The sequence below is a fragment of the Rattus norvegicus genome, chromosome 4 (genome assembly GCF_036323735.1).
Source record: "Rattus norvegicus strain BN/NHsdMcwi chromosome 4, GRCr8, whole genome shotgun sequence".
Lineage (NCBI taxonomy): Eukaryota > Metazoa > Chordata > Mammalia > Rodentia > Muridae > Rattus > Rattus norvegicus.
The window spans coordinates 26,928,054-26,954,316 of record NC_086022.1 but is presented as its reverse complement, the minus strand read 5'-3'; the positions used below and the strand labels follow the sequence as shown (position 1 = coordinate 26,954,316).

At 44.3% G+C, this 26,263-nt stretch overlaps 1 protein-coding gene across 5 annotated transcripts; it reads left to right on the top strand.

Annotated features, from left to right (window-relative positions):
- Window positions 1-1,336: 1,336 nt before the first annotated feature.
- Window positions 1,337-25,979, top strand: Sri (sorcin). 5 transcript variants are annotated; one of them, XM_006236007.5, is made up of 8 exons: window positions 1,337-1,581; window positions 12,588-12,671; window positions 14,375-14,444; window positions 17,762-17,805; window positions 18,648-18,795; window positions 19,018-19,131; window positions 19,928-19,986; window positions 24,179-25,979. In XM_006236007.5, the coding sequence occupies exons 1-8, from the start codon at window positions 1,576-1,578 to the stop codon at window positions 24,203-24,205; spliced, it is 552 nt and encodes a 183-aa protein (XP_006236069.1). In that variant the 5' UTR covers window positions 1,337-1,575; the 3' UTR covers window positions 24,206-25,979. The 5 variants fall into 5 exon arrangements, with proteins under 5 accessions (XP_006236069.1, XP_038964278.1, XP_038964279.1 ...); XM_039108350.2 differs by lacking the exon at window positions 1,337-1,581 and adding an exon at window positions 2,214-2,383; NM_001128190.1 differs by lacking the exon at window positions 1,337-1,581 and adding an exon at window positions 11,660-11,725 and having other exon boundaries at window positions 24,179-24,395.
- The last annotated feature ends 284 nt before the right edge of the window (window positions 25,980-26,263 follow it).

Sequence of the window (26,263 nt, the reverse complement as noted above, 5' to 3'; positions counted from 1 at the left end):
CTCCATCGAAGTAGTCCGTAACATATTTATTTGTAATACATGATTTACAAATAAAGCACATATTAATTTTTACTGTCAAATTCATAGTCAAATGATTCTTATATATGTTATTTCAAACTATTTTGTATCTATAGATGGTATTTAATCCTGATTTGCCTAATAGAATCATATCTCAATCCACCAACACTTTCCCATTAAATGTTTTGAGAATTTAATCTGATTAATGCGTTACTCTTAAATCATTTCTAATCTTCAGAAAGTGCTTAAACTAAACCAAGACTTTACTTGTGCCTTCGTTCTACAAATGGTGACAGTGTTTTTTAAAAACATTTTGCAAAGATTAGACAATTATTTAACTATGCTTTACTCCTACAAAGTTCTCAATTCACTGAACTTAACTTCATATTTTAAACCTAAACTCAAATAACACTTTCTTGTAGCAATCGAACGTAATTAACTTTTCACAAAGCAAGTCAAGGCTTTAATTAGTTGACAAAATTTAAATTCTGGGAGAATATTTCCTTTGTTTGTACAATGTATACTAAAATGACTGAAGACATACAATTTAAACTTTAATACGGCCTATCAACTTTTTCTCCAATGTTTCTGCAATAAAGCATTTTGTTTATAATGGGAATAGATTTCCATATTATCAGTGTTCCTACCGTTCAGTCCAAGCTACTAACATAGTGTGATGATCTCTAAGCTGGATGACATAGTTCAAATAGAGCGAAATGTAGGTCTTTGAAGACATTAAGGTTGTTTTAATGTCTGGAAATCTCAAGCAACTGTAATGACTTCCACTCTTGGAAACTGAACAGAGGAGAACACATAATGCACTTGATCCAACTGATAACGGCTCCAGGAGAGCAAGACCAAGGCTAAGTGAGAATTGGCTTCCAGAAACAAACACTCAGCAAACACAGCACGGTTTATTGAGGGAACAGGATGAACTTTGGGAACCTGAAAAACGAATTTGAAACTTTTCAGACAGCAACACTGGTTTATGATGGAAATACTTAATCTATATTTTCATAATGACATTCATATTTTTGACTAAGCTAAAAGAAGGCCGGGGTTTTAGAAAAAAATAAAATATAATATTAATTCTACTTAACAACAAGCTGACAAAATCCCTGAGATTTGGCTTTCAGCAGCCAGTAGGAGCCAACTCTCACCATCTCCGCTACAATGCCCAGCTTTACAATTGTCAGAAGATTATTTTTTAATAGAGGTAATAATTGGAACTGTATGTCTAATATTGACGTGTGTGTGTGTGTGTGTGTGTGTGTGTGTGTGTGTGTGTGTGTGTGTGTGTGTGTAAATACTGTTGCTGCTGGCTTTTAGTTGTCCTGGCTAGGATTTTTTTTTCCACTGAAGCAAGTGTATTTCATAAAACCTCATCAGCGCCTATGGGAAGTCTGAACTTGGTTATAGTTGGTTACTGATTGCCAAGGATAAAGAGGGAAATGACTGTTAAGGTTCAGAGTTCTTGATTCCATAGTTGTGAGGTCAACAAGCAGGGACACAGGCCTCTAAGAATCACCACTTCTACCTGTAAAGCCTCACTGCAAGATGCACGTAAGTAAAAACTGTGGGTTTAACACTAGACAGTGCCTTACAACTCATGTTTCCAACTCCACTACCAGGATGAGAAAGTTTCTTAGCACTTGTGATCCTAGTGACACGCTGTTTCTCAGGCAGAGTGTCTGCAAAGTTTATTTCTATAAAATACCTTCTGAGTGCTCTAGAGGGCGGCTTAAATGTAAGAATAAAGCCTAAAATTAGCAATCATGGTAAAGAAAAGTATTTAAGAATAAAATATGTCTTTGTATCCTTGGAATTTCCAAGAAATGTAGGATGAGAAAGAGAAATATAGGATGAGAAAGAGAAATGTAGAATCTTGAACTGTGTAGCTCCTTGGTTTCCAAAGAATTCAAGCCTCTCTTTTCACTTGAAAGTTACCCTTTTCGTTTTAAAAGATAGAAACAGTACAGGGTCCTTCATAAAACAAGAGTTTCAGCAAATTTAATAAACTATATACATAAATAAATATGTGTAACTAATATATATATATATATAACTAAAGGTGATATATCTAGTTCTGATACGTTTTAGATGGGTACATATTTATTCTGTGTGGAATCTTAACTATCTCTTTGTTCTCGTGCATAATAATTTAGAATATGGAGTATTCTATTTCACCTTAACTTAGCTTCTATTTCACCTTAACTTAGCTTCGTTTGCCAAAATAGTAATGACATAATTTCTGCTTCTCAAGCAAAATACAGAAATGGTATCAGAGTTAACCGAGGGTCCTTTCCCAGCTTCACCGTCTTCTCTCTACATGAAAACAGGCAAGGGGCTTCTGGAAGAGTTTTGTGTAAGCTAAGAAATATCCTTCTTTTTCTTATTGCTGGGAATGGAACCAGTACTTCACTCATGATAGACCAGCTTCCTATTATCTGTTCAACAAGTACATCATTTTGTTTTAAAAATAACTTACTGCTCAGCCCACACAATGTTACCTGTATGTACGCGAACTCAGAGCTGACCAGACGATGTTAGGTAACCAACTGGTATGCTCTTCCCCGTGAAGCCTTTCTCTCATTCTCAGCATGTCTTTGCTCCCAGTTTTTTTCTTCCAATTCTTTGTCCAGGATTCAGGCCCCATGAGATTTCCCCCCCCCCCTTCTATGTAGGCATGTCTGTGGGTGCATCCCCTTCTGTGTTAGTCTATTGGTGAGTTACTGTTGTTCAGGTCTTGTTTAGGCAGTAACGATGGTGAGACTTCATGGGTATAGATTCTCTGACATTTCTAGGAGACACAGTCTCACAGAGTAGTTCCTGTTCCTCTGGCGCTAACAATCTTTCTGCTCCCCTTTTGGAATGATTCCTGAGCTGAGGTGAGGTTTGTATCTATGTATTTAGCAAGAGGAGGGGAAGGGGAAGGGAAAGAGAGGGGAGAGGGAGAGTTTGTAACAAAACTAAAATAAAAGAAATAAATAAAGAAAAATAGGCCGTAAATTTGAGAGACAGCATGGCTGGGCACATAGGAAGTTTTAGAGGATAAAGAAGTGGGTTACGGTGTGATTATATGATATAATTCCAAAAGTATTATTTAGAGAAATGCAAAAATGAAATCCCTTACTGCTGACTTAGGTGTCACCCTCATACACATATACTTTCTGGAATCCCGGTTACAAGCAGTTACTCTGCCGTCTCTAGAGCCCTAATTTGAAACTGTTCTTCCTTTCTTCCCTCCCCACTCATACCATTGACCCCCGCATCAATGGTGTGGACGTCAATAGAAACTCTCTTCTCTCCTTTCCTCCCATGGCCTGGTTTATCACTTCCCTTCTGATTCTGCACTGACCTGGTGACTTCAGGATTGACGATACAATGACTAAGGTGGTATGGGATACTCTCAGTCCTCCTTTCACAAGTCTACCCTGGCTTTAGACTTGACCTTCCTCACAAGACAAAGAAGTCTGACTGGGAAAGAAGCGTAAAGTCACTCTTTTTGAAAGAATATGTTCCTGGTTGCAGACAAGCTGCAGATAGAAACCAGCCCCCTTAAGGGTTCACTCTGTACAGCAGACCAATGTTAGGGACATTAGTCCACGTTCATCTCTGTTGCTAAACATAAGCTAATTTTTACTTAGGGAGAGGCCAACACACTCTTCCCCTCTCTTCCTTGTTGGCAAACTATTTTTGTACACTGTGTAAACTTTACCCTTGTATTATATCTCAAATGCTGATTTCTTTATCCCATTATCTGGTTTCAATCTGGACATGGTTTTGTTATGTCTATTCTTAAAAGCTCCTCTCCCAAGTTTGTATAAACATTGCTCCTCATTCATTCTCTGCCTTGCCGATAAAAGCCAACGAGCCAGTGCAGAGCCTTAGAGAGAATAAGGTGGGACTTCCAGCTCTAGGAAGGGTAGAGAAAGAGGGAAGGCGGGAGGGGAGCTGCAAGTAAAGGTCAAGGAAGCATCAGAAGAAGAGTGCTGGGAGGAGAAAGGATCACAAGTAAGATGGTAATGTTGTCCCGGAGGAAGCCTGACCAGCTTGGAGGTTTGGAATGTGTTAATATTGCTCAGTATTTGGCTAAAGGCAATTACCAGGCCAGGTAGTCACAGGAAGATCAAATTCCCCGTACAGGGCCACCAATGTTGTGGTAGAAATCCCGGTGTCCAGACAGACTACACCAAGCTAACATGGTTCCACATGGAAAGGTTTAATGAGAGAAGAAGAGTAGAAGAGGAGAGGGATAGAGGCTGGCCATGAGCACATGGAGGGAAGGCGGGGAGGGGAATGGGGAGAGAAGGGACAAAGGGGAAGAGGGCAAGAGCAAGAGAGCAGAGAAGAAAGAGAATGAGGAGGGGGCAAGCAGCCCCCTTTTATAGTGCCAGGCTCAGCTGGCTGTTGCCAGGTAACTGTGGGGCGGAGCATACCTGGCTGTTGCCAGGTAACTGTGGGGGGCGGAGCTTAGACAGAATACCAATATTAATAAATCATATCTCTGGGTGGTGATTTGGGGAATTAGCTGGCTAATGAATAACTATTGCTGGACTTATTTTGTGAATCTACAGTAATATAAAAATCATTTAACACTCCCTGTTCCCAAATATGGTGATGGTAACATGCATAAAGTGTGAACACTTATATCTAGGACCAATTCACCCCAAATGCCCATAACCCAGTCTGACCTCAGAAACAAAGCAGACCTGCTTAGTCCTCAGAGAAAGTGTAGAGGCACAAAAATAAGCACAAATTTGGTTTATGGCCAGTTTTTAAAAATTTATTTCTCCACCTCCTTTTAATCATACTATAATAATTTATACTTTGTTCATCAAAAGTAATGGTCTGCCCTAAAAAAGGACTCTTATCATTGGTGGTAATATAGCTCCTTAAGTGTCCATTGCTTTAAACAAGTGCTTCAGATGTAATAGTCTGAATTTTTATTGTAAGCCTTTTCAGTTTAATCTTTCAATGTTTTATTGATTCCTTTTGAGTTTCACATCATGCACCCCAGTCCCACTCCTCTCCCCATCTCATTGTATCTGGCCTCTGCCCTTGCAACCTCCCCGCCCAAAGAAAGTTAAACAACAAACAAAGCATCTCACTGTAGAAGCTATAGTGTGTCAGCGCGTCCCACTGTATATTTCCCTGTCCGAATATCTTCGCTTGCAAATGTTCAGTGCAATATGTCATTGGTCTGGCTGGAGGTCTCTGGCTTCTGTCACACCATCAATATAGTATCCTCAGTGGGACTCCTCCAAGTTATCTGTTGTTGCCATAGCTTTAACTCAGCAAGACTGGCACTTTCGTCCTGTCTATAGCCCATCAATGTCATGTGGTTGCAAGTGGGTATCTGGGTGTCTTTCCATGCCTGGTGGCAGGCAAGTGTCTGAATTTCTTCCTTCTCCCACATTGCAGTTGGCCCTCTAGATACTGTGATTTCTAAAATATATTCTTTCAAAGAGTAGGAATTTTTCTCAATTCTTTTTTGAGAATTTTCCACTTTAAATTTTATTTATTATTATTTTGGTGTGTGTGTGTGTGTGTGTGTGTGTGTGTGTGTATGATTCACGTGATATGAGGGCCATGTGTATCACAACACATGTATGGCCATCAAAGCACAGCTTTGTAGAACTGTATTAGTGAATAGAAGATGACCTTCTACTCATTGCCATGAACAGAGCTCAATCAGTGATGTAATTTTGTTTATGGGATGGTAACGCCCATCATGGATGGTTTACATTCCTGTGCACAGTGCTTACTGGCTCCCCAGAATATTACAGGTGATGATACATTATTAACCACAGCTAGTCAATAGGCTTTTCAGCCGCAATGGAAACACTAACCATGTGTACTATTAAACATGTGACACAAGGAACTGAAATTTTAATTTAAATAGCATTGATAACTAGTGACTCCCTTGTTCAGTGGTGTAAGAACAGTCTCATATATGTTGTCCTCCCTGGATCTCAGAGAAAGCTAGTATACTTTATTTGCCTGGAATAGCCAGTATAGGTGAGATAAATTATCATTATACAACACACAGCAATGCCCGGTGGCAAATGCCCCATGTTAGATTATTAGATTATTCCCACTTCCCAGAATAAAGAACCCAGAGTCCAGGGCTTGTTCTCTCTGTCTTCACATTAGCAGAAGCAAGCAAGGTACCCCATCCTTCCCACACTCACGCTGTTCAATCTTCTTTCTAGCTCTTTTCTGTTCCAACAGATAATGACTGAGGAGAGAACCAGTTAGATGGCTCAGTAGATGAAGGTGCTTTCTGGGCAAAACTGTTGACTTGAATTCAGGTCTCACTTTCGTGGGAAAGGACATGGGTTTGGAATTAATTACCCTTCTGATTATCAGATATTCATTCCCACCCAAACTTGGAGATCTGAGTTTTTCCACAATGGAATAATATGTGCTTTCCTTATTTCCTTCTCTGTCTCTTTTGTTTTTGTTGTTGTTGTTGTTGCTATGTGTATGTGGTGCTGAGGATGAAAACCAGGGCCTGTGTTCACTAACAAAGTGTTCTAACACAGACTTATATCCCCTGCCCCAGATAGAAGTCTTTTTTTTTTTTTATTAACTTGAGTATTTCTTATTTACATTTCGAGTGTTATTCCCTTTCCCGGTTTCTGGGCAAACATTCCCCTCCCCCTCCTCTTCCTTATGGGTATTCCCCTCCCCACCCTCCCCCCATTGCCGCCCTCCCCCCAACAATCACATTCACTGGGGGTTCAGTCTTAGCAGGACCTAGGGCTTCCCCTTCCACTGGTGCTCTTACTAGGCTATTCATTGCTACCTATGAGGTCAGAGTCCAGGGTCAGTCCATGTATAGTCTTTGGGTAGTGGCTTAGTCCCTGGAAGCTCTGGTTGCTTGACAATGTTGTTCATATGGGGTCTCGAGCCCCTTCAAGCTCTTTAGATAACAAGTTGATTCGTCCAGATTACAACCAGGAGGAAGCTGAGCCGTTACGCTGTCATGTACAGTGCTCACTTCCTCCCCATACACTGGACCTGTGATTGCATCAAGGGAAGGAAATGGTGGCATACTACAGTTACAGGGCGACACAGTCCCTTCCCCCACTGCAGATAAGGAAGTTCTGCCTGAACGTTCTGTATAACGTGGGTGTTAACCCTGCTTTAGGGATTGACTGCTACCTTTTGTTTTGAAAACACGCGTAGAGACAGGTCTCAGAGGGAATATCAGAAAAGAATAGAATCCCGTCTTTGTTTGCTTTCTATCGCCGTAACAGAATACCCAAGACAAACAACTTATGAAGCAAACTTATCCTGGAATGACTGCAAGGAAAAACATTGGCTCAGGGCCCCCAAGACCAAGTTCTTAGCACAAAGGAGATTATTTGCTCCAGAGAAACAGAGGGAAGTGAACAAGAGACAGGACATAGAAGGTGAGGGAGAAGATGAACAAGGGAGTGTAGGAATTGGGTATTTGTTCTGTAGGACCAAGGACTGCCTCTTGATAGGGAGGAGACAGACATAGCCCATAGGCAAATGGTGACTTCTAAAGGTACAAGGGGAAACCCTGTGTTGGGATGATGCCTCTGATTTTAATTGGGCATGTTAATTATGTGAGCCAAAGGTGACGTTTGATTGCTGGACTTCGATTCTTTGATAGCTGGGCCTTGGTAGTCAGCCTTCAGGGGAGGAAGTGGAATAGACACTGGGCTAGCTTTTTTTTTTTTTTTTAAGATTTATTTATTATATATGAGCACACTGTAGCAGTCTTTTAGACACACCAGAAGAGGGCATCAGATCCCATTCCAGATGGTCGTGAGCCACCATATGGTTGCTGGGATTTGACCTCAGGACCTCTGGAAGAGCAGTCAGTGCTCTTAACCTCTGAGCCATGTCTCCAGCCCCTGGGCTAGCTTTAAGAGTGTGATTTAATAAAGTGTTTAGGGAAGGAATGAGAGAGAAGGGCAAGGCCTGCCAGAGTCAGGCTTCCCACACTTGAGCTGCCCAGAGTCCCTTTAATGACTAGGGTGGCCAACAGAGAAAGCAGGGAAGGAGCCAGGGGCCAGCATACCCTTAGGTGACTTAGCATCCTTCCACCAAAGTTTTACCTCTGAAATGCTGCCCCTGCCCCCTTCGGTGGTAGCACTTCAGGCTGGAGATCAAACTTACAACAGATGGCCTTTGGAGGGCATAACCATAACCTCTTCTCAGAGACAAAGCCAAACAACGTCAGGGCTTTTACTCAGAAGGGCAAAATGATGATGTTCAGCTAGGTCAGCCTTCAAGAATGTGGGTCGCTCACTGGCCTTGTCCTCTCTCTCTCTCTCTCTCTCTCTCTCTCTCTCTCTCTCTCTCTCTCTCTCTCTCTCTCTCTCATCTGTAAAACAGTGTGGTTAGCCAAGACATCACAAAGGTTTCTCTTCTCAAGGTAACCGATATCCTTCTAGGTTTAAAATTGAAACGCCTCTCCTCAGCCTGTCCTTACCCACAGCCCTCAGTCAGCGTGGCCTGCCCGACTCACTCCCTGAAGCCTTGTGTAAGACTCGGTTTTCTAGGATGAATGATACTATTCTGGCTCCCGTGAGAAAGCCCCCTTCCGTAGAAACGCAGAGTGTGGTGCTCTGTTGCTGAGTTTTTCAGAAGGCTCCTGGATGGCAGTGCCTGTATCTAGGACTCAGGGTTTGGAGATTTAGGGATAAGAATGTGTTCTTATTCTGATGGGGTTTTTCAACTTGATTCAAATTAAAATGAAACAGGGTGGGAGTGGGCTATCCTCTTTCCTCGGTTTCTACTTAAGGATAAGGTAAGTTGATCTTGTGAAGGTAGACATGAGGATCTTTGTGAAGTTGTTTTATCTCTCGGGTGCTTTATCTGTAGCGTCCTAATGCCTCAGCTCTACCATAAGGAAAAGCACGATGGTGCTTGGTGTCCTTATAGTCTGTTTCTATTGCAAATACTTAGGCTTTAAACTTATCCTGAGAGTCGAAACCTGGTAGGCAACCTTGGGAAAGTTACTTGCTACTCAGTTTCCTAATCTATAAAATATAATTACATCTTCTTCCGATGGTGTAATGCCGCAAGGAAGCATCTCTCATGACACTTGGCACGTGCCAAGAATGTGAGAAGTTGCTTATTTCATCCCATCTCCATGCCGCCTGTGAAAATAAATACAAAAACCATGAAAGACGACACGATGATGGCACTTCAGTTTTTGCCATGGTGATATAGAATATTTATCCTTTCATGAATCGATTAGGTTCTGTAATGCTCAGCCTATGAATGAAAGGGTTTGCACTGCGTGGGTAAACATCGAAAGGACAGCCTGTCATACTCCTGGGGGCATACACAAGGTGGGAGGCAGGCAAGTCATGGTCTCGAAGTGCTGCTCTCACACATCTCATTAATCAGTGGGCAGATTCTAATCACAGGTTCTTACTCTGGGGAAGTCATTATTCCTCGGGGTGACTCATCTACGAATACAATAGACTTGATCTTAGAACAGGCAAAATTGTTTGCTAAGGGCCGTACTTCTTGAGTCATAAGCTTGCCATGGCTTACGAACTTCTGCCCGAGGGTCACATCTGGCCGCCTCTGTTGGAGTACATCTGAGAGCTGGGAATGATATTTCTTCCTGTCTTTAAAAGACAGGAAGGAAATAGTTATCCTGACATTCAACAACTCTATTAGATTCAATGAATAAAGTTGTTCTGGAAAACAGCCACACTTTTGACATATGTTCTGTCCTCAGATAGTGCCAGGCTATGAGAGCCAAGATGCCACTACAGGGAGCATGGGATGGAAAATATCTACTTTCTGGACATTTTCTCCCCACCCCTAACCCCAGGGGCAGAGCTAGAGTACCTAGTGCCATAGCCCAGCTTTGAACTCATATTCTCCTTTCCTTGCTGTCCCTCAGCTCTTGTTTCTGAATTTCATAATAAAAGCACCTATCTCAAAGAACTTTATAAGGACTACACAAACAGGTAAAGTGTTTTGAAGGTCTGACATCTGACACTCATTAATTACTTTGTGTGTGCCACACACACACACACACACACACACACACACACACACACACGCGCGCGCACGCATGCACACACATTTATCTTTGTTGTAACTATTAGTTGCCACATATTTTTTTCCTGAACCTGAAACAGCAAGGGCATACTAATTTGCCGGCAATCACTGTAAAGATTTCATTTACAGCCCTCCATTAAAATTCGCTTGTTAAGGGAGAAGGAGTGACCAGAGCCTAATGACTATTAATGTAACAATTAGCATAGTCACTTACCAGACAAATGAATCCTGCATTAGTTACCAACACTTTATCAGGGACACATATTTTTTTGTGTTCTTTTAAACATGAGTCCTGAAAGAGCTTAAATTCAAGTGTGAGTTCAGTGCTGATCATCTAGCTGGTTAAAAAGTTCCACAATGCAGGACAAGACCTCAAAATGCCTAATCAATGACCATGGTATTTGAAAACAGTAATTTTATCTCCGGAGGCAGACATAATCCAAGCCACACCTTTGTCATGTGATCATAAGGACTATTTAGAATTTTTCTCAGTATTCATAACTTTCATGTTTTTGGAGTTTATGTACCCAAAGAGAACTTGAGAGAAGTTAAGGTCTCACACTGTGATCAGTTTTGTTTATTAAAGTATTTCTCAAAATGTTAAAAACAAAACAAAACAAAAAACCAGGCAGCCACAGTGACTCATCTGGAGGCTGAGGCCATGAGAGAATAGCCTGAGAACCCGGGCCTCAAAAGAAAAGAGTAAGAGCAAACAATCAAAAACAATCAATCAATCAATCAAACAAACAAATAAACAAAAAACAGTTCAGTCCTTTACAGTCAAGGGCAAGCAAACAATTATCTCTTGAAAATTGCGCTGAAAGCCGAAAAAGAAACTGAACCATCTTCTGAACAACCCAAGTGAGTTACACATCCTTTTCAGTAAGGTTCACCATCACGGATGTTTCTATTTGAAACATCCAGAAAATTAAACAATTCAATATTCCACGAATGATCTGGGTGAGGCTCTCCTGCCTAGAAAATGCCCTCTTCTACCCCACCGCACACATCCACGCCTAGCAATCACACCTGAGCTGCACCCAGCTTAACAGTTGGCAAAGAAACAGGCCACCGTCATTCAAAGCAAAAAGCTCTCTTGCAAGGTCAAGTTTCACCTGGCTATCAAAGGTTCTTTCCTATTTTGCAAAGTGTCCCCTTCACCCACTGGAGTTGTTCTTCCCATTCCTACAACTGTGCACATCGTCCTTATCCCATCCTCCCTATCCAATAACTTGGTGTAAATAGTAAATAAATGTTCCACAAAATAGCACAGTAGGAGGAAGAAGAAAATCCCCTAGCGGTGCCTGGATGTCGGAATGTGCCACTAGACGGAGAGGGAGATTAGGTCCTGCTATAAACTCGTTTGGGGTCCTGGGTCATCGTCTGGCCATGGGTCGCACGCTGTGCTAACACTGCACGGAGGCATCAGGGTGCGGGCGGCACTCCGGGTGGAGCAGGGCGATCAGGGTGGATGGCGGCGGGCGGCGGAAGGCGGGCGGCGTCCCCCACGGGGCCTGGTGGTGCGCTCCGGGGCGGCTCTGGGCCGACGGGCCGAGCAGCAACCACACAGGGCGGAGGCGCAGTCTGCACCATGTCGTATCCCGGGCACCCTGGCGCTGGCGGAGGGTACTACCCAGGCGGGGTAAGTGCAGCGGGTGAGGGCACAGCAGCCTCTCGGCTCCAGGGACTGGAGGGCGCCACGGACGCGCGGGAGGAGGCGCCGCGGGCGGTCCCAGACGCTCCCTGGGAGTTCGCCTGGACCCTGATGTCCAGCCTTGGCCCCACTCCATATTTCTTCCCCATCTTTTCCTTGTGCCTTTCCCGGGCCCACAGGTGGGTGGGCTGCGACCCGGGAAGCCTACTCTGTGAGTCGGTTATGTGGCGTGAGATAGTGCAAACTGGGTGTTGACTTCCTGCTCTCTCTCGGAATGTCCCCAAGCAACAACAGCCATCTTGATCTAGAATGGTTCTGTGGTCACTCCCTGGAAAAGAAAGTGACAGGTCGGCCAGAAAGACTGGAGAAATAAGCTGAAGTCCTAGAGGAAGACCACTTCGCCAGATGTTGGAGATGTACTGTCAGAGACTGAAGCACCCTCATCTTAGATACAAACGGACCATCCTTCTTCCCAAGCCACACCTGTCAGCCCTGTACTAACTCCAGCCTTACCTAGTACTTCAAGTACTTTTAAAACACTACTAAAGCTGTAATAAACCATCAGGAACACAATCCCGAGCCTAAGCTAGTTAATAGGGATTTTAAAGTGGCTTCCCATATAATGGCATCACCTTCATGGAGATTTATTTTGGACCAAGTCTCCAGCTTTTAATGTCAAAGGAGCAGGAGTGGAAAAGCCTGGTGGGTCACTGAGCCGGAGTGTGGTGTGGTGTGGCGGTGGGGAATTAGAGGCTGTGAAGGCCACACGGTGTCAATTGTACAAAAGCCTTGCATGGTGAAAGAGTAGACTCAATTCTGTGTCTGATGCCTTTATGTTTCTTTTTCACAGTGTGGAGGGGCTCCTGGGGGGCCTGTGTTCCCTGGACACACTCAGGACCCGCTCTATGGTTACTTTGCTGCTGTGGCTGGACAGGTTAGCCTTTCTTTTGTTATTGAGGAATTGTTATATTCTGCTTGTGTTAGCATTTCTTGCAGGGGCACAAAACTATCTTTGCCCTGGAAGTGAGTCCCTTTGCCTGAAAAAAAAGAAAGAGGAGAAGGAAATGAAAGCATTGTTTTAGATCTGAACAAAGCAGGACAGAGTGTTTGTTGTGTGTATTGATAACAGATCGGATTAAAACTAAACTTGTGATTAAACTGGGGTTCGATTGACCCGAAGGGGGATTATGAAAATACTTCGAAGATCTACAAAGTTTAAAGGTGCCTTTAGGACTGAATTATCAGGGCAGAGCAAGGGCTGCTTACAGAAAAGAAGTTCAAAATCTGAACATAAAACTGTGGCTTGCCCAACCTAAAAGCACATATCGGTGATTAATGATTCTATAGCTCCATTACGACTGATAGCTACTTTCAGTTGAATCCGATAATTAATCGTTTACCCACAAAGGAGGTAGAGAAGTTCTGTAAAAGAGCTTCCAAGCACAAGAGTGACTGTCACTATTAGGAAGGTGGCCTCTACCCTAGGTGCAGATGCTCCTGTGAGGCTAGCTTTCTATGCCCTTTTTAGGTGTTGTGGCTGGATGACCCACAGAAGGAATGCAGGTCAGCGAGTCCTAAGGCCCACTTCCTCACTCAGAGAGTTTTATGACAGATGCCTATGGCTACTGTGGGGAAGGACACGTGCCTGCCTTGCAAGGTCACTGTGTTTGGTAAATATTCAGGGATATAATCCAGATGTGTCCAGAGAGGACCTTCCTACTTATTCACCTTAGACTTGTTTTAAACAAGAGTCCGAAAGAATGAGATCGTGATTTTAAAAAACCAACCAAACATAAACAAACAAAAAGTGCTCTAGAATATGCTAAGCAAAATCTTCCAGCCGCCTCGGATGAGGTGGTGCTCTAAGAAACCCGACTTTGAGAATTTGAATGGAAAATTGAGTCGAAGACTGGGAAACTTTCCTCTCGAGTGTCTACTTAATCCGTTATTGATCCGTGTCTTTGAAACCACAAGACGAAAGCACACCTCAAGGCAAGCATTCTTAGATTGCCAGTGTCTTCAAGCATGTAAGCAACTCCACCTGCTTGGCTTTCAGTAGCACTGGCCTCTATTTCACACATTCATCTTCTTGCAAATTATTGATCCCGTCCCTATTTATAACGCGATGGCTCTCACCAACTCGGATTTATATATTTTATTTAAAATCCCTAGAAGTGTTGTGTGTCTTATTCTGACCTCAGTCAGTAGGTATTGGTATCTATATAATTGTGCTCGGAAAACCCTGTCTCCCGAGTCAAGTTGACCCAAGGGCCTCTTTCTCCTTGGACCTGACCTTGTATTTCCTGATGCTTAAAAGTCTATGATAGACCCTACTTCCCCACTCTTTTAAAAAGGGGGTTGGAGGGCTATGGTTTTAAACAACTCTGTGAAATAATTTTAAAGTGGTTGATGTTGATAGCTTCTTGGGTCAAACTGGGTGCGGGCTGTTTGCCATGGCAAATATTCTCTCACCATTGGATTATTTTTGGAATTAGGGTAGGGAGAATTTTGAAAGGGGTTCCTCTAAAGAAATGCTACATATAACTAACTACTTTCTCCTGTCAGTGCTGCTTAGGGACTTGAAAATGCAAATCACTGCTCTGATTTCCTCTCTCGGTTTTTGTTTCTTTTTTAAAGGACGGACAAATTGATGCTGACGAGTTGCAGCGATGCCTAACTCAGTCTGGCATAGCGGGAGGATACAAACGTAAGCCTTGGGATCTTTCTAACGGTATTCTTGTTCTCTGTACCTCGGCGGCGGCGGACGGCAATTGTTCCTTTAAAGAAATCAGACTTTTCTCATCCATCGAGCTATTATTTTAAAAGGTTCATAGAGCATAGTTCCTAGCAGGTTCCCTGTATTCCGGGACCATTCAAACCAGTGAGACGATTTGGGCAGCCTCCCACACGGAGGACAAGTTAGGGTGCTGAAATGGAATCCACCAGGTCAGGTATCATTAATGCTAAGTGCTAACAGGCACCAGTGACTTTGCCAAGTGCTTGCTCTATCCTAACTCTGGTGGCACTGAGAGAGTGGCCAGTCTGGCTGTCTGATCTCTGGGCCCTGGGCTTACCTGGTAATACAAACACTTGCCGGCCATGACGTCGCCTAGGTCATTCTTTCTGTCACCTGAGAAGATGTGTTCATGCTGAGGACAGAGTCCCCTTCCTGCTTTCGCTCCATGCCAGCCTTCTGCTCCCTCCTCTGTCCTTTACAGACAGTATGCACTGCCCCACTGTTCATCCCACAGCCTACTGCCCTGACTTCTCAGAACTGTGCTCCGGGAAGCAAATCGGAAAGTAAACGTTGCAAAGGTGTTGAATCCTGGCTGAGGCTTATTATCCCACGTGCCCTGGGCTGGTTGGTTGGTTTGGTTTGTTTCATTTTGTTTTAAATCTAATCTTGACCACGAGAAGTGTCTGGGGTAAATAATAAATACTGTCTTGGCCCGACTGGGCCACCTTCTAACTTCTTTGCACTTGTTAACGAAGTCAGAACATCAGATGGGCCCCTCCACTTTATAGCAAGCGGTAAGTTAAACTGCTCAGAGCTCACACCTGAGGACTGGCACTGTAGCTCTCAGCTAGTTGGGAAATCAGTTCAAGAAGGAAGAGCTCTTGAAATTCCTGTCATGTAACTTGGTCCTACGAGCCCACTTCCTGAAACACAAGGACCATGCGATCCAGTTAGTTAGCTTAGTTCCCTGTAGTAACTCGCCATGATAAACCTCCCAACCTGTGGCTGTCGTGAGTTCCGCAGCACAGACACTGTACAGCCACCAGTCCTTTAAACACAGATTCCAAGTCGTAGGCCACAGACTTGAAAGTGGAAGGGGCAAGCGGGATGCTACAGGTCAGAACCATTCACCCCAGGAGGGGGACCCGACTTTCCAAATGGAAAGTTACCTTTTTCCTTTCCTCAGCTTCAGTGGTTCCTCCGCAAGAACCTTAACAGAAGCAGGGGGGAAGCTTCCTTCCTTGCCAGGCCTGGATCGTCGTTTCTACTGGAAGAAAAAGATGATTGAGATATGGTAGAGCGAACAAAAGCACACGGCACAAGCGAAGCACCACGTGGATAATTTTGAAACGATATGAAACTTTTAAATGCCAATAAAACCCAAAATAGTCTATTAAAAATAATAATCTACATTCCCCCTTAGCCTTAACGAATGAGGGACACGTCTACACTAAACTACAGCTCCTATCTAGGGGTGAGAATTCAGTTCACCCATCCAGTCATCCCTTCAACCCACCAGTCCATGTTTTGATGGACGGTCACACTGGGTGTGCAGAAAGAGTTCCACCTGCTGGGGGTCCCTGGGATAAATACTGAGGCTGAGATCATTACAAGAAGGCACACAGTCTAGCTTGATGGGAGTGCACCCGAAGAACTGATACGGAGGCTGAAGAAGAAACAAAATTCCAGCCACAGTGATGACAATGGGGGAGGGGCATAGGCACATAATTCAGACATATAGAACGGTGTATGCGAAAGACCCAGATGGAACACGGTTTAGTTATGGCAAAATCCCTGTGGAGATCCCGCCTGGCTGCTGAAGTGGGACAATTCATGATAAGTAGAGGTTCTGGCCTTTACCCAGAGAGCAGAGCACCCTGTAGCATTCTGTATTGGAGAACAATGCCACCCGAGCCATACAGTATATAAACCGTATAAAGAGTATAAAACAGAGTCCACTTTAAAGGTGATAAAGAGATGGTTTATTCTGAGCCAAACACGGAGGACTGTGGTTCAGGAACATGGACTCAAGTCACCTTGAATGACGTGTTCCGCTATGGCAGAAGTCACACGAACTTGTAGAGTCAAGGAGTGAAAGGAAGTTATGAACGAGGACCTTTGCCCTTTCCACTGGCGGGAAGATCAAGTGTACTGACCACATCGAAGTGGCGGCTCATAGCTTCCAGTTGTTAAAATATTCATGGCTCTAGTACTGTAGATGCTAGAGGTCTGCGAAGCACAGTGGTACATTCTAAATAGTATTTCTTCTACATGAGAGAACATTGGGTCAGATGCAGAAGTTGGGGTTATTGGCTATTAAAGTCGCCAAGTAGTCCAAGATCATTTTGGCTTGAGGATGACAGATGCTGTCTCCACAGTGTTCTGCTCAGCCAAGGATAGCAGACCGTGGGACCTTAGTATTGCTACAGATTCTTCAGACAGTTCTAGATCACAGGGACTAGGGAGTGGCTGGGTGTCTGTTAAAGAGCCCACGGAGTCCTACAGCTTAAAGAAATGACTGAATCAGCTAACTGTGGGGCTGCCAGTTGATCCTAACCCTATTTACAAGGTGATTGAATCTTGAGGGGAACAGGGATTGGGCTTCCCACAGGTATCTAGAACGTGGGCAGATATATGAATAGTACAATTTTTCAAACTGGACCATGTTTGCCTCACAGTCCCACAATGGCATAAGCCAAACGTGGTGAGCTCTGTCCCATACAAACTGAGTGGCATTTGTGTGTGTGTGTGTGTGTGTGTGTGTGTGTGTGTGTGTGTGTGTGTGGTAGTTAATTCTCTTTTTTTTCTTTAAATTTTTATTAAATTGGGTATTTCTCATTTACATTTCAAATGTAATTCCCTTTCCTGGTTTCCTGTCCTTAACGCTCCCCCCCTCTCCTCCCCTTCTATATGGGTGTTCCCCTCCCCATCCACCCCCCATTACGGCCCTCCCAACAATCCCCTACACTGGGGGTCAAACCTTGGCAAGACCAAGGGCTTCCCCTTCCCCTGGTGCTCTTACTAGGCTATTCATTGCTACCTATGCAGTTGGAGCCCAGGGTCAGTCCACGTATAGTCTTTGGGTAGTGGCTTAGTCCTTGGACGCTCTGATTGGTTGGCATTGTTGTTCTTATGGGGTTGCAAGTCCCTTCAGTTCTTTCAGTCCTTTCTGAGTTGCATGTTTTAAAGAGGTGAATTAATACTAGAATTCTTTATTAATTTGAATGATTCCAGTGTAGTGCGGAAATTTTGAAATTATATTGATTCGTGTACTTTATTTTCAACAGCTTTTAACCTGGAGACTTGTCGCCTTATGGTTTCAATGCTGGATGTATCCTTTACATGGCTATCTAGAGTGTTGTTTTTCCCCCACATGGCAAAAACAAAATATTTTTCTAAAAAAAACCCTCATCTCAGGATGAAGGAACAAGTGTGCACAAAAATATTAAGTAACCACTAAAAAGCTGTGTGAAATAACTAGCTGTTAGGATATAATTTGGTATGAGAAACAGACGGGAAGTTTAGTAAGTAGAAGGGCGGTTGTTCAGGATTGCCCAAGGTGCCATGGGTGGTGTGGTGGCTCATGCCTGTAATCTTAGCACTCAGGATGCTAAGGCAGGAGGATCACTGTGAATGTGAGGGCAACATGAGCTGTCTTGCAAGTTGGAGGTAAGCCTGAGCTACAGAGATCTTCTCGAAATGGGTGGAGAGTGTGTTAGCTAGTGTTAGTGTAGTACAGCATGGGAGTGCACGAGAAGGCCGGCCAGAGGTTAGTCTCGTTTTGGCTCAGTGACACTTTCCACTGCAGTTCACTTTCTACAGGTGAAGTCCAAGGGGCTCTCAGAACCCATAACCTAGAGCACCGAGGAAATGCAGCCCAATTCCAGTAAGAAAGCTGCCTTTTAAGTTATGGTGGCTTACAACGCTGTATCTTTTCCCCCCCACAGTAAATATGGGTATTCAGAGCTTTAACTCTTGCATTGATGAGGACACCACTTATCATTACTTTTTCTTATATCACACCAACAAGAATATAGACTGGCTTTTTAAAGTGCGGGCTGTCCTCCTGCCATTTTAACAGAATGCATTGAATTCCCCCTTACCCTCCTCCGTTCTCTCACGGGATCGTGAAAGGTGTGAGATGGGACAGTTCTGTCCTTGACTATAATCCAGAGAGATATGTCTGGCACGATGGGGTTCAGTGAGTTCAGAGAGCTCTGGACTGTGCTGAGTGGCTGGAGACAACACTTCATCAGCTTCGACAGTGATAGGAGTGGGACAGTGGATCCCCAGGAGCTGCAGAAGGCCCTAACCACTATGGGTTTGTATCACCAAGGGGAGCTCTCCATTAACTTATAAGTCTCTAAAGTGTGTGCTCCTTGAAGACAACCTCTCCCCCTCTCGCCCTCTCCTTCCCTTCCTTCGTCCTTCCCTCCTCCCCTCTCTCTTTCTGTCTCTAATGTTGTTTTTTTTTTTATTTGGGAGTTTTGTTTTGTTTTTAACCTTCAACCTTCTCTTGCTGGGTGACTTTTCTGCCTTCCAGGGTTCAGGTTGAGCCCCCAAACCGTGAATTCAGTAGCAAAGCGGTACAGCACCAGCGGGAAGATCACCTTTGATGACTACATAGCCTGCTGTGTCAAACTGAGGGCTCTCACAGGTTTGTCCCTGAACCCATTCAGCATTACCAGGAGCTGAGAAGACCCCCCCTTTTTTTTATGGCATTAGTCATGTCTCCATACCTCTGAACTTCTGTTCTGCCCAGCTTTTTATGGTTTTAGGGGGTGATTTAGTAGACCCTTAGCACAATTATTTAAAAAAAATGGGGCGTAATATGCTTTTTAGAGGGTTTTTTAGATTACTGAGTAATCGTGGTTCATTTCATTTAAATGCTGCAAATATAGCTGTCCTTTTTGTGAGTGCATTTGTTTATGGTGCTAGGGTTACAGAGGGCTCATGCATGCTGGGTAAACTCTGAGCCACTGTGCTACCCCCACAGCCTGAGTTGTACAGTGTCAGTTGCAGAGTGCAGTTATGAGTAATTCTCTTCAACCGTGGGAGGTTTGCAAAGAACAAAATTAACGCAAGTCGTTTTTGGCCAGCAGGGCTGAAGTTGGTGGGATATTTGGTCACAGCCCACTCATCATGTCTGCTATCCATCTGCTTCCTTGCTTAAGCAGTGCACGTGCTATCACAGTGCTGAAAATCCTGTGCTTTCATAGCAGTTAAAGGGCCTTGAAGGCTAAACTGCCTTTACCAACTGAGGTTATTTTTCTAAGGTCCACAGCGAAAACAACCATTGGCCACTTTTACACATTTTCTTTGGCCTTATCCTGATTGGTTGTAGAATTTACTTGTTATTGACATTTGATCCCAGTGCCAAATAGTTAGCTCTCGTGCGTTTATAAAAGCAGTTTAGGGAAAAAAAAACCACCTTTTACTATGTTGTTTTGCAGATAGCTTCCGCAGACGGGATTCTGGTCAACAAGGAGTTGTGAATTTCTCGTACGATGATGTAAGTCTCCATAAATGAGGGCTAAGTAGGAGAAAAGCTGTCCGTGAAAGGGAGTCCCTTCTGCAGTTAGCTATTAAGAATATGGACGTGGTGGTTCATGCCCTCAGGAGGCTAATGCAGATGGATTGCCATGAGTTTAAGCCAGTCTGAGCTATGTCTGTGAGACTCTGCCTAAAACAAAACAAAACAACAACAATCCCAGAAGGCATAATTGGCCGTGGTGGTTCGTGCCTGTAATCCTAGCTGAGGCTAGAGGACTATGTCAATTTCAGGCCTGGCAGTTGACTGACCAGCTCGTAGAAACAGCTCCCTGGTGGTGCTGAGACTGGGCATAGTGTACATCATAATAATGGTGAATCTGTCAGGCATGGGTAGTAGCTTGGCTGCAAATAGACAGGAGGGCCTCACTCAGGTCAGTCCTCAGGACACATGTACAAAAAGCTGAGTGTGGTGGCATCCTATTGTAACCGCAGTACTGTGGACATAGAAAATGGTGGATCCTGGGACTTGCCCACCATCCAGCCTCGTCTGCTTAGTGAATTCTAAGCCAATGAAAACACTCTTCAAAGGTGAATAGTGCCTGTGGCGTAACACTTGAGGTTGCTCTTTAGCCTCCACATGCATGTGCACCCCAACACCCAGCATGGATGACATATACACATCCTGACACACACTGTGCACCATGTACCACATACACACATCCTTACACACACCACGTATCACATATACACATCCTGACATACACCGTACCACATATACACATCCTTACACACACTATGTACCACATATACACATCCTGACACACCATGTACCAGCTATACACATCCTGACACACACTATGTACCACATACACACATCCTGACACACAGCATGCACCACATACACACATCTTTACACACACCATGTACCACATACACACATCCTGACACACAGCATGCACCACATATACACATCCTGACACACACCGTACACCATGTACCACATACACACATCCTGACACACACCATGTACCACATACACACATCCTTACACACACTACGTACCACATACACACATCCTGACACACAGCATGTACCACATATACACATCCTGACACACACCATGCACCACAGACACACATCTTTACACACACTACGTACCACATACATACATCCTTACACACACTATGTACCACATATACACATCCTGACACACAGCATGCACCACAGACACACATCCTTACACACACTATGTACCACATACACACATCCTTACACATACCATGTACCACATACACACATCCTGACACCATGTACCACATATACACATCTTGACACACATCATGCACCACATAGACACATCCTTACACACACTATGTACCACATACACACATCCTTACAGACACCATGTACCACAGACACACATCCTGACACACACCATGTACCACATACACATCCTGACACCCACCGTGCACCATGTACCACATACACACATCCTTACACACACCATGTACCACATAGACACATCCTTACACACACTATGTACCACATACACACATCCTGACACACAGCATGCACCACATATACACATCCTGACACACACTATGTACCACATACACACATCCTTACACACACCATGTGCCGCATGCACACATATACAAAGTAACAGTAAGATCTCTTTGAAAGCTGTTGTCAGACTTCAGCCAGCCGTGCTGAGATGGCCTGCAGTGCAGATATTACCTCTGCTCTCACCCTGTGTCAAACAAGCATGCCACCGAGAGGCTGCCTGCAGCTGTGCTCTGCACGCCTGTGCTGTTCCTTGAGAACATACAGAGGACACCACCTTAAACCATGATTTAAAACAAGCTATTTACAGAGATACCCAATGGAATGAGAAAGACTTTGGCATTAGAGGGGACCACCAAACAGGGTTCTACGTGTCCTAATCTGGCTTCTTTGTCTCTCGAGTTAAGAACAATCAAGTCGGCTTAGCAGAACTGATGCAGGAACTAGCATTGTGTAGCTCCTTACCTGTGTTGGAGTGTAAGCTCAGGAGGGACGTGGTCTAGTGTAAGGATTCTCAACCTCTAGATGGTGACCCCTTTAATGGTAGACAATCCTTTCACAGGAGTCTCCAAAGATCGCCCCAAGGATCAGATACTTACCTTACAACTCATAACAGTGGCATAACTGTAGTTATGAAATAGCTACAAAGATGACTTTATATTTGGGGTCACCACAGCGTGAGGAGCCATATTAAAGGGGTGCAGCATTAGGAAGGTTGAGAACCACTGCTCTCGCGGACCAGGTTGGGTTGGCAGCCCTGCCTAGCAAGGTCTGATGCTGCCAGTTGTGTGATTAGGACTTGCCAGAGCGAGGTCGGCTTTTCTCTTTCTGTGTGTGCACGGCTTTGACTCTGATGAAGCAGATTTTAAAGGGTGTATTAGAAGTCACCTCCTGGAGCAGTGGGGTGAAGTCACAGTCTGGTAGTCCGTTGATAGGACAGTGTAAGCCGATTTGTTCTTGCGGGCAGGTACTTTTCACCATGACTGTTTCCAGACTCTTAACTGTTATTTGGGGATTTAAATTCTTTATCTGTTGATGGGATTCCTCCTTCCAATAAAAGTGAGAAGTCCATCAGACTTTACAAAAGTCTTCCCCACCCTTCATTTATGCATAACGTAGAAAATTGGGACTTTTTGTCATTCTTGTTCACCCTTGATGTCAAGATAGAGAACTAAAATGGAAGTTTCCCACAGGAAGACTATGGCACCACAGAGGCTAAGGCAAATCAGAGGTTATGGCACCTCAGAGGTTATGGCACCTCAGAGGCTAAGGCAAATCAGAGGTTATGGCACCTCAGAGGCCATGACACCTCAGAGGCCATGGCACCTCAGAGGCCATGGCACCTCAGAGGTTATGACACCTCAGAGGCCATGACACCTCAGAAGTTATGACACCTCAGAGGCCATGACACCTCAGAGGTTATGACACCTCAGAGGCCATGACACCTCAGAGGCCATGACACCTCAGAGGCCATGGCACCTCAGAGGTTATGACACCTCAGAGGCCATGGCACCTCAGAGGTTATGGCACCTCAGAGGCTATGCCACCTCAGAGGCCATGGCACCTCAGAGGCCATGTCACCTCAGAGGCCATGGCACCTCAGAAGTTATGACACCTCAGAGGCCATGGCACCTCAGAGGTTATGGCACCTCAGAGGCTATGCCACCTCAGAGGTTATGACACCTCAGAGGCCATGGCACCTCAGAAGTTATGACACCTCAGAGGCCATGGCACCTCAGAGGCCATGGCACCTCAGAGGCCATGTCACCTCAGAAGTTATGACACCTTAGAGGCCATGACACCTCAGAGGCCATGACACCTCAGAGGCCATGGCACCTCAGAGACCATGGCACCTCAGAAGTTATGACACCTCAGAGGCCATGACACCTCAGAGGCCATGACACCTCAGAGGCCATGGCACCACAGAGGCTATGGCACCTCAGAGGCCATGTCACCTCAGAAGTTATGACACCTTAGAGGCCATGACACCTCAGAGGCCATGGCACCTCAGAGGCCATGGCACCTCAGAGGCCATGACACCTCAGAGGTTATGGCACCTCAGAGGCCATGGCACCTCAGAGGCCATGGCACCTCAGAAGTTATGACACCTCAGAGGCCATGACACCTCAGAGGTTATGGCACCTCAGAGGCCATGGCACCTCAGAGGTTATGGCACCTCAGAGGCTATGCCACCTCAGAGGCCATGGCACCTCAGAGGTTATGACACCTCAGAGGCCATGACACCTCAGAGGTTATGGCACCTCAGAGGCCATGGCACCTCAGAGGTTATGGCACCTCAGAGGTTATGACACCTCAGAGGCCATGGCACCTCAGAGGTTATGACACCTCAGAGGCCATGGCACCTCAGAGGCTATGCCACCTCAGAGGCCATGCCACCTCAGAGACCATGCCACCTCAGAGGCTATGCCACCTCAGAGGCTATGCCACCTCAGAGGCCATGCCATCTCAGAGGCCATGGCACCTCAGAAGCCATGGAACCTCAGAGGCTATGACACCTCAGAGGCTATGCCACCTCAGAGGCTATGCCACCTCAGAGGCTATGCCACCTCAGAGGCCATGGCACCTCAGAAGCCATGGCACCCTCAGTACTCGGCAGACTGTAATATAACACTGGTTTCCTTTTTCAGTTCATCCAGTGTGTCATGACTGTCTAACTCAAGAGGCCGCTGTCTGAATATATTCAACATTCCAACTGGAGCCCACCTATTGCTTCCTCCTGCCCTTCAGTGCTGTGTGCAGACTCTGCCGACACACGCTCCTTGACAACTGTTGAATGGGATTATGCCTTTATCTAGAACCAAGGCTTCATTTTTAATTTTGATAATAAATTCCTTTGAAGTTTAATAGTAGAAAAACAAGTCTGTTATACCAGTCAGACCTCCTGAGCCATTATCAGTCATGCCTTATATTCCTGCTAACCCTCTTTTATATGAAGTATGCAAAATCTTTAACACATAATATATATTTTCTTGTGATATATGGAACCTTTTCATCAGACTTATCGGTTACCCTTTCTTTCCCAGGGGAATGTGGTTAAAAGTTTGTGTGGGATATGTGCAAAACCAGTGACCCTGGCCATCCGCACACTAGAAAGTGTAAGTGTTAGGACTTGCTGGTTGAAAGCCTTATGAGTAGACAGAGATACTGAATGGTTACTGTCTGCCTCTTAAAAACCTATAGTGGCAAATACTGTCACCAAGTTCTTTGTCCATCACTCCAACCTTTTGCTAATTATGCTTAAAAGTCTTGTATACTGTAAGTTTAAAACTGTCAGAAAAAGACTGGAGGGAAATAAGAATATATTAACTTTATTTTTGATTAATGAGACTCCAGATGACTTTAATTTCCTTTATATATTTCTGCATCGCCCAAATTTTTATAATGTGCATGCTTTCATTTTAAAACCGGATGTCAGGGGAGGAGAGACAGCTCAGCGGCAATTAAGAGCAAGTTCTGCTTTTGCGGAGGGAACACTGAAGTTCCCAGTGTCCATGTTGGGTGGCTTATTACTGCCTCAGGCCCCCCATAGGCACATGCGTTCACCTGCAGATACCCCAGTACAAACATATATGCACACACCTAATTAAAAAGGAATAAAGAGGGGCTGGAGAGATGGCTCAGTGGTTAAGAGCACTGGCTACTCTTCCAGAGGTCCTGAGTTCAAATCTCAGCAACCACATGGTGGCTCACAACCATCTGTAAAGAGATCTGATGCCCTCTTCTGATGTATCTGAAGACAGCTACAGTGTACTTACATATAATAAATGAATAAATTTTTAAAAAGTAATAAAAAAATAAGTAAAACCAAGCAGGTTCCATTTTAAAAATTGTTGACATTCCTTTTTGAATGTCATTGGTTCATGATTTTAAATATACACAAGAAAGGGACTGAAATGAACATCTCAGTTAATGATCTAGCTTTAACTACTGGGAGTAGGGTTTTCTCACTAAATTTCTATTTTCTGATAGCTTATTACATTTTACACACGTGCATGCGTGCACACACACACACACACACACAAACACACAGAGGAGTTTTTTTTCCAAATGTTTAAATCATTGCTGGTAATGCCTTGCTATGTATGTTTTTTAGACATTTTCTGGAAGGAGAAGACACTCAGGGTCCCCATCTTTGAACAGAAGAGACTACTTACCTTTGAGGTAGTTCTGAGTGTGCAGAAGTATGCCGATGTAAAAAGTATCCCCAGTGTTTGGTTCCTACAGTTTGGCAACGAGCAATGGTTAGCAGTCTTCTCTCGCTAGCAATGTATCTGTCTTGTTTCTTGCACCATGTGAGCATGACCTTTCAAGTGAACGACTGACTAACTTATCAGCTGGTAAAATAAACATTTCATAAGCATCTTCAGCCTCATTTCACAAGTATATGTTCAGATAGCGTTTATATATAAAATATATGCATATACTATATACTCAGTCATTTCATGAGTGTTTATTCATCCCTAACTTACTATGTGCTTAGTTAGTACTTAATGCCCAGGTTACATGTCAAAGGGGAGGCTTCCTGTGTGTCTTACAGAGGTAAGTCTGGGTTTCATTTCAATTTTTTTAAAATTCTTTAATATTTTTTACAGTCCAGTCTTTATCTGCCTCAGGGTCTGCCCTCTGACTGTTCCTCATAGCATCTCCCCACAACCCCGTCTCCAAGAGGATGTCCCCGCCCCCAACCCACCTCACCCCACCAGACCTCCCCA